The 9,358-nt window shown below is 32.4% G+C and overlaps 1 protein-coding gene across 4 annotated transcripts in view; it reads left to right on the top strand.

The window, feature by feature from the left end:
• Nucleotides 1-9,358, top strand: part of LOC108735121 (balbiani ring protein 3) — a 226,416-nt gene that overhangs the window by 195,888 nt on the left and 21,170 nt on the right. For all 4 annotated transcript variants that reach the window (XM_018466952.2, XM_018466954.2, XM_018466956.2 and 1 more), the window contains 2 exons: nt 1,650-1,796; nt 1,988-2,200. In XM_018466952.2, coding sequence (XP_018322454.1) covers nt 1,650-1,796; nt 1,988-2,200 — 360 coding nt within the window. The remainder of the gene's footprint in view (nt 1-1,649; nt 1,797-1,987; nt 2,201-9,358) is intronic.

The following is a 9,358-nucleotide window of genomic DNA, read 5'->3' on the forward strand; positions in this document are numbered from 1 at the left end:
CCCTTTACAGCATGTAATTTAAATGAATATTTTCGAAGATATTAGAGACTTAAAATGCAGGGACGTAGCGGTTGCGGCGGTACCTACCGGCCGGGAGGCCGGTTTGTATTGTCTAATGACAAAAAAACTGTGAATGTTGTATTTAAAGACATTCTGTAGTATATTTAGTATGTTCAGGGGGTATCTTTTGAAGATTTCCCCTTCTCGATAATAATCTAAACAAAACAAAAATATATTTAGTATCAGCATGGCACCAGTGCGAAGCTGGGGCGGGTCGCTAGTGTATAATAAATCCACACACAATCACTGAACAATAAAACTGATGTAGATAGATTTTATAATCATACATAAGATTATTGAGAAACATCAACCACCACCAATCTTTTCTTACACCGGCAGTCAGAGAAATTCAAAATTTAAAAGTTTCAGCACTCTAATATTTCTGTACGAAGCTCATGGGTGAAGGAGGTTCTTGAACGTCATTTACGTCATATAAGCGTTTACACAATGGCACAATTCTTTTTTTTTGGGAAATACATGTCACGGTCAACCGCATATAGAGAACTAAATGTATAAATAATAAGTATGTTTATATCGATAAAAAATTCTTCTTGGTGAAGATGAATCATAATGGCATGCAAACTAACTGGGCTCAACACAACTAATTCATCTTTCTCAATTAATCTAATACCAAGGTCGTATCTGATATATTTTATAATGACATTTAACATTTTATTCTAACAAAGACAACGCTGAATAGCTCTAATTAAGGTCGAAAAGAATAAGAAGTGTTAATTAAAACCTAATTAAGCTTAACTATGCTGTTTGAAACATCTATAGATATCTGATTTAAAATGTTTTACGATTAGAAACGAACATTGGTCGATTTTTTTAACCGAAATTCGCTTATATTTCCCCGGACAACCTTTTGGCAAATAAGGACCTTTAAACAAAAGAAAATATTCTGGATAAGAAAGGAAACCTTTTTTTTTCTTTTGTTATTTAGAAGTATTTAAAGAAATTTTCAAATAATCTCTAAAAACTAAAATTCATTTAACACAAAACTTAAATTATATTACAAGTTAGTAAAAATTTTCATTTCTCTAAGTCTAGGCAAATTTCCCTAGTTCTAACAATGCTAGCTAAAACTAGAATGTGTTAATGGGCGTCTCTCTTCCTCTTACTCACTGCTTGCAGAGAAAGAGAGAGGTGACGAGGTAGATTCGATTTATCCGCCATCTAGCGCGTATATCCAATAGGAGTCATTTTAATCTTTGAAAGCTAACTTATTAATGTTAATATTATTAAAACTGTCATTTCAAAATACATACTGTAAGCAGATAACGCTTAGGAAATGCATATGCTAGATGTTTGTAAGTTTCTTTTTTTAGAAAATACCTTGATCAAAATTTATCCTGTGATATTTGACATGTATTTAGGACATCAACGCGAGCGAAGCCGCGGGTAAAATCTGGTAATTAATATTCGTCGAATAATGTAAGAAACTTCGTTCCTACCGCATGTCCCACGACATCACATCTTTTTTATTTATCTATGAATTATAAGGTACTGTCTTGTATTTTCCAAAAGTTTCCTATTTTCTCTCCTAATTATCTTCGTCGCCGTACTAAGCATATTTTTAATTGCAGATGATCCTCCCGCAGAAAGAAAATGTCCTGTCCTGACGGAATGTCCTTTCAGAGCAGAGTCTTGTTCCCAAGATGAGGACTGCACTCCAGATAGCGTATGCTGTAAGAGTCCTTGTGGAAATGTCTGTACCAAGCAACTCTTTACAGGTAAAAAAAGAAATAAAAACAAAGCGTACAAAATACAGATACTTTATTAAATTGAATAACAACGGTGTTTTTTTTTATTGAAAAGGTGTGACGTATTTCTTCACTAAATTATTACGAACGTTGTTCTCAAATAAAATAACAACAAAAAGATAAATTGAATTTTTAATGATGACCTTGATTTTTATTTCCAGGATGCCAGACTCTTCGAAAGGCTGCTTCAAGGAGAGCCAAAGCACTGGGTGTGGACACTAAAGTCGTTAGAATGCCAAGGTGTAACAAATCGGGTGGATTTGAACAAATTCAATGTGATAATGAAATTGTTAGCTCCTGCTGGTGTGTAGACGAGCAAGGCTTCGAACTGCCTGGTACCAGAGCGCCTGCTGTTGCCCTCGTCAATTGTACAGGTAAGCAAGATTGAATTAAAAATTTAAAAAACCCTCGACATGAATCATATCTAAAAACATTCTCGATCACGTCACGATTCAAACTAAAAAAATTAAATCAAAATTAATTCATTTGTGTAGAAGCTACAATTGCACAGACAGATGCGCAGAAACACATATTAAATGTATAGCACCCCTCTTATGTGTGGGGGGTTAAAAACAACAATTAAATTTTCCATATCTTCTCCTCAATAATTCGGGATATATCTATATGTAGGATTAGAGCCTGATAAAGGTCATAAGGTTAAACATACATACAATTTAGACAACTTTTAGAAGTGACTTAGTTTAATATGAAATATTAATCTGAAAATTCATTTTTTACCCACTACACGCTACCTCAAATTAATGAGGGAAAAACCCAACAGCAACAATTTTTCCCTCATTAATTTGAAGTAGCGTGTAGTGGGTAAAAAAATGAATTTTCAGATTAATAGGTCATAATGTTATTGGAATAGTGTAATTATTAACTGACTGACGCATAATTGAAATTGTATAATATTCACGTGATAATCCACTGGGGCTTTTGAACGAGTACACTACACTGCAATGTGATGGAAATGGGTCTCCAGCATTGAACACTATTACTAGGAATCTCCAGAAAACTGCGTAAAAATAATATCTGAATTTTTATTTTTTTTAATTAAGCGACTTATTTCGGGAATCCCACCCAAAGTGTATTCCCCAAAATATACGAGGGTGGATTGATAAGTTTCCGGCCTAACCAAGAGATGACGCCACTAGGCCTACCTTGAGGTGACATTCTATAGTACCATCCTTGGATAGCTTGTAGCTATAGTTTCAGCCCGATCTCCTTGCTAGTGTAGGTTTGACAGCACGCTGAACAAGACGCCTCTGTGGTTTTCGTAAAAATGGAAAAGCAGGAAAATCGTGCTGTCATCAAATACTTTTATTTGAAGGGGTTAACGCCGAAGGAAATTAAAAAAGAGATGGACTCAACACTGGGGACATCCTCCCCGTCATATTCAACCGTTAAGCAGTGGGTTTCCGAGTTTAAAAAGGGTCGTGTGAGCACCTCTGATGGGCCTCGCTCAGGACGCCCCGTTGAGGTCACAACTCCAGATATGATCGAAAAAATTCATCAAATAGTGCTGGGAGACCGCAGATTGAAAGTGCGTGAGATAGCTGAGACCTGTAAGATGTCATATGAACGTGTGCAACATATTTTGCACCAACATTTGCATATGGAAAAGCTCTGTGCAAGATGGGTGCCGCGTTTGCTAACAGTCGACCAAAAATTGATTCGAAAAAACATTTCTACCGCAAATTTGTCATTGTATAAGCGTAATCCAAGCGAATTTTTGCGTCGATTCGTAACCGTTGACGAAACGTGGGTCCACCACTACACTCCTGAAACCAAAGAACAGTCTAAACAGTGGATTGGACCAGGGGAACCAACTCCAAAGAAGGCAAAAACAATTTTTTCGGCGAACAAGGTTATGGCTACTGTTTTTTGGGATGCAAGAGGTATTATATACATTGATTACCTTGCAAAGGGTAATACTATCACTGGTCAATACTACGCAGACTTATTGCAACGTTTGAGCCACGAGGTGAAAATTAAACGACCTCATCTGGCGAAGAAAAAAATCTTGTTTCATCACGATAACGCACCAGCGCACACGTCAATCGTTGCGACGGCTAAAATCAACGATCTAAAGTTTGAATTGATGCCGCACCCTCCTTACTCTCCAGACCTAGCCCCGAGTGACTATTTTCTGTTCCCTAATCTCAAAAAATGGCTTGGCGGTAAGAGATTTGCGGACAATGAAGAAGTAATCGAAGCTGTAAATGGTTATTTTGAGGAGCTTGACGAATCAGTCTATAGAGATGGCATTAATAGACTGGAACACCGCTATGAGAAATGTATCAGCCTTGGAGGAGATTATGTTGAGAAATTAAAAAAAAAAATTTTTAAAAACCTTGTTTTTCTTGGTCAGGCCGGAAACTTATCAATCCACCCTCGTATTATACATATTGCGTACATACAAACTATCGGAATTAACTACTTCTCTCAACGTGACTGGGGAATCCCTGGGAAACATAAACGAAACGAATACAGTTGCCAGTTCAGAAATGTAAAATCAGTAAAAATTTCTCGAGAATTTCCATGGATTCTTAACTCAAAAATTGTGAAAAATTATTACATCTCGGGTGATCCAAAGGGGTGGTACCTTCTTTTCTATTTTCTTTCTTGCTTGACTATTTATTAGGAGACGGCATAACAAAATTATAAGACAGCAATTGAAAAACTATTGGAATACTTAAAAAATACTTTTTTGATGGGGTTTTTAAGCTCTAAGTTTTCTCCCCGTACAACCGCCCGCCGCCATCAATTTTGCTGCTCTGGGAATTTGCCCAACTGACTCCCCCTTATAATAATATCAATTAACTGGAACTTGTTATTTTTTTATTCCAAGGCAATTTGACTTTATACAATTGCAAGTACGAAATTATTGCAAAAATATCACGGTATCAGTTAAGGGTTAATATTTGATTACGTGAAACAAACCCTAAACAAACATTTTAGTCATGTGCCAGTTGCGTATTCTTAGGTTTAGTCATTTGCACGCATCAAAATCTTCCAACTTTAACTTTCAACCCCCATAGGTATTAAAAATAAAATTCTTTTAAAAATCTGTATCCTTCCTCGTGTCAAACGTCAAGTGAATATCATTAGTAGTTAGGTACCTACTGAGATAATCAGCTGTGACATAATGACAGAAAATTTCCCCATAGGAGTCCCTCGAAGTAGATAACATTATAAGATTTTAAAAAACCATTTGGAAAAAAATAAAAAGTTAATTTACTTAATATGTGAATTTACTTAATATGCAACTTGACCTTTTTTTAAATTATTAAATTTCGTTAGAGTTCCCTTCTAAATTTCTTCGAAAACTAAATTAATCATACCTATGTGCAACTACCGGAAATGAAAACAAACAACATCCGGTTTTCGAACATCGCATTACTGAAATTATTAATTTTATCAAATGATAACTTCAGATGAACTGATGAAATTGCTTGTAAGAAGCAAGGTAATTTTGTAATTTTCTGCAACCACAATAATAAATACTGTTGTTGCAATAAATAAGAAAATATTTGCTTAGAATGAGAAAGAAAAGGTGCACCTAGTTATTTATCCCATTTATAAATACCGGTAGCTAAGAAATGCAAAAAGCCATTTACTTTTCTTCGTGTTATTAGTGCATACCTAATTACCTTTCTACATAATTCTATAATTTTTTCATGTTTTACTAATATATATTGAATAACAGTTACTTGTTACTTATTCCTTGTTATATTGCACAACTTCTCTAGCCACAAAGTCATCTAACGATGTAAGTCGTTATAAGCAAAACAATCTTTTTTCATGATAAAAACTATTCTATTGTAGATCACAAATTAAGGAAACCTCCGCAATTTATTTGAAGCAACAGCATTTAATTGACTATGCATTTAGATAAACAATGAATTTTTGAAAAAATCACTTTTACAATTTACAACACATTAAAGGATGTGTTCATCAGTTTTATTATCTAAAACCAGTGGCGTAACAATAGAGTGGCAGAGGTCTGAAGGGACCCTCGGCCCGAGAGAAGCTTACATTTATTACAAAATTTAATAAAAAATATTAATTTTGTATTTAATCAATTTAAGTTAGGTATTAACTCAAGAACATACACGAATTAAACAAATAAATTATCGAGATTTAAACACACATTCTTAAGAAAAAGGTATGACCCAATTTTAAAACCAAGTTATTTTTTTTGTAGGGATACTTCTTTAGTGGCGTTTTCTATTTTTGAAGGACGTCCATGCGCTACGCCAGAATCAAATGATTATTAACTTTTTGCGAAATCTATTCTATATCTATATTTTGACAAAACGATTGAAATGTACCTATAATTTTAATATTAAGACTTTTTTATATCAAGGGAGGACCCCATTCAATGAATTTGCCACAGGAATCAAATGCTATAATTACGCCACTGTCTATAACTTGTGTCTTATCAAATTATTTAGTTTTAAAAGATAACTAAACTAGAAAAAGCAACATCAATTAAAATTCATTCGTTTCAAACTAATCCACAGTAGTCGTCAAACATAACTATTAATGAGATGAGTATAACTTTTAATTTCCCAAAATAAATAGGCATTTTTTATGCGTTTTTAATTTGTTTGTGTTTATTTCTTCTACGTTCTATTTCTATCGTATGGTTAAAAACTAAAGAATTTATGCTCCGCGTCACTTCATGTGATTTATTGGTTAATTAATTAAAATAAGCTTAGAATTTCATCAGTTTCTTTTTGGTCTTTACTCGACTTTAAAAACGATTAACTTGAATTGAGCTAAATACATTTGTATTTTTAAAAATACCTTTCACTATTCTTTTTTTTTAACACATTGGTTTTATTCATTTGTTTATGGTATTTCTTTTGTTTCCGTAATTTTAATTAATCTTAAATCCTGATTGTATAGAATCACTTCGGGAATATGATTGAGCATATAAAGATATAAATTTTAAAAAAAAAACCTCTGTTCAAAACAAAAGAGATTCGTCGGTTTTTTCCCGTTTCTTATTTATTTTTTCCACAGAAGTATGTAGTTATCCTGCACTGAATCTTAATTTATGATGCACTTTCTCTTGAATTACGTAACATGAAGAAGACCTGAGTTTTTATCACTTCCGCATGTGGTATAATCCTACATTAACTACCTTTTTATAGACATCACATACACACTGGTATATAGCTTTTGTAATTACAAGTATGCGATATGTAGTAAATAATATTTCTTCAACAATAGGTAGTTACATAATTTTTAAAATAAATTTACGGAATTTATTGGTGAAATTAATTAGGTATTTATTATTAATGTATACTAAATTGTAGTATTTACTTAATTAGTTGCTAGGTATACAAAATACGAAACCTATTGTTTCTTTTTTGTGTTTCAATCCTATACGAAAGTGCGTGGTTTTTTACCTTCTAATGTAGGAAACTAGACAAAAATAAAAGAAAGATAGAAAAAGTCTTTCGAAAGGAATCAGCATCTCCATAATAAAGCAAAAGAACGAAGGGAAACTGAAAAAATCGAACTACCCACAAGGATACAAAGAAATTACACCACAACTTATAGAAATTCTGAAATTCATGAAAATCGAAAATTTCAAAAAAAAACAAGTTGGAAACAAGATAGATAAGATTAGGAATGTAAACAATAGACAACAGATATGGTTGGGAAATAAAACCAAAATGTGCAGACTAAATGCAAATAAAGAAATCACTAGCATGTTTTTAAAAAGAAAATAGTGTAAATAACAAAGTCACTATCAAAACTGTGGGATATCAAACGGAAAAAAAAGGGGAAAGGATAATAAGATAAAAAAGAGAAAAGAGAAAGAAGTAATAATTAGATCTACATCAGGAAAGTATGAACGAAAATTATGTAAAAATAAAAATAATATAATGATAAATTTAGATTATTAATGTATATAACAATTTTGTTAATAAGTTCCATTATCATTATTAATATTATTAAGCCTCTCATTCCCTCTAGTTATTAAAAAATTTTTAGGATTTTTGAGTTGCAAGGTTGTTATTTTTATTTTAAAATGAATGGCATGGTCAAAAATTAATATGAATGAAAAAATGCTCCGATTTTAGAACTTTTAAAATTTTTAAGCCTCTAAACAATNCATTACGTAATAATATGTCAAAAATTCCGATTTTTAAATATTTTCAATATTATACTCTAATCCAAATTATGTAAATTCTAAAAAGAAACGTTTAAAAACCGACCATACATAACTATAAATGTTATTATATGATGCGATTTATGAATTATTACGTAATGTGTATCTTCTTAGATTATTGAACAACGAAATTAATTCAATTTTCTCAACGACAGCGATGTGCTAACCAAGACAATTGAAATTTAAATTTGCCGCATTATTATTGTAAACTCTTTCTATGGAAATCTATATTTATTATTTACATACATACCTACATCGTATGAGCCAGAGTGACAAAAGTTTTGAAAGTCAAATAAAACAAACGCAATAAATAATCGAACATCATTCAGTCTTTCGTAATCGGTAGGTACCAACAAACAGCAATCCTTTAACAGCCGCATACTTATCTACTGATTCATTAACCTACGCAATATATTATCCTTTGTTTGTTCACGCCCTTAACAACAAATAATCCTTACCCAAGACCAACGGTACTTTATCTTCCACCGATCCCGAAATACATTGAATACACAATTACTTACCTGCAAATATATTTCGATATGTATTTTGTTCCACATACTTCAGCAAAACGCCTACCACAATCGCGGAACAATGACTACACAGCCGTCAATTGAACTTGACCTTAATAAAGGAACAACATCTATGCAACAAAGTGGTTTTTGCTTGATATCTGAGTATGTATCAGATTAAATAACTTTTCCGATACAAAATACTTACATGAGATTGATTGTATACGCGCATATCATTATGAATGGTTCGGCTTTAGAAAGAAGAATTGATTCTCCGTGTCGCTGTCACTCCTCACACAACCTACGGACCAGAATTGGTACCCTGAGGAACTCCTCCTGTCCTTCTTATTAAATGATTTTTCCGGTAACGCATCTGATTAACCCAGATGATTTAAACGAGATAGTTTTTTTGGTCTCTATTAATCCTAGTGCAGCTGTGACAGATTTGAACTTGAAATTCTTTATTTAATAGGAGAAATTATTTATATGTGCCTACCTATAAAGAAACAGTTTTTTTATTCTACACGGAGAAAACAAATTTTTTTTATGACAATGCAAAAATTACAATTTTCGATTGTAAATAACGTAGAAATAATAAAATTTATTAGGTAACTTGTAATAATCTCAATTACGACGTGTTTTTTTGAAAATTATTTCAAGATTCTTAATTATTACAATTTAATTTGTAATATCAACTAAAATACCTAGTAAATTTATTTCTGCTGGGATTTTATTTTTACAAATTCGGTTCCAAATTGTAATTTTTATTATTTTCGCTTACGAAGCAACGGACTAGTGGGATAAATTGTAAATATCGCTTTAATATTTAG

The sequence above is a fragment of the Agrilus planipennis genome, unplaced genomic scaffold, assembly GCF_000699045.2.
Source record: "Agrilus planipennis isolate EAB-ADULT unplaced genomic scaffold, Apla_2.0 scaffold34, whole genome shotgun sequence".
Lineage (NCBI taxonomy): Eukaryota > Metazoa > Arthropoda > Insecta > Coleoptera > Buprestidae > Agrilus > Agrilus planipennis.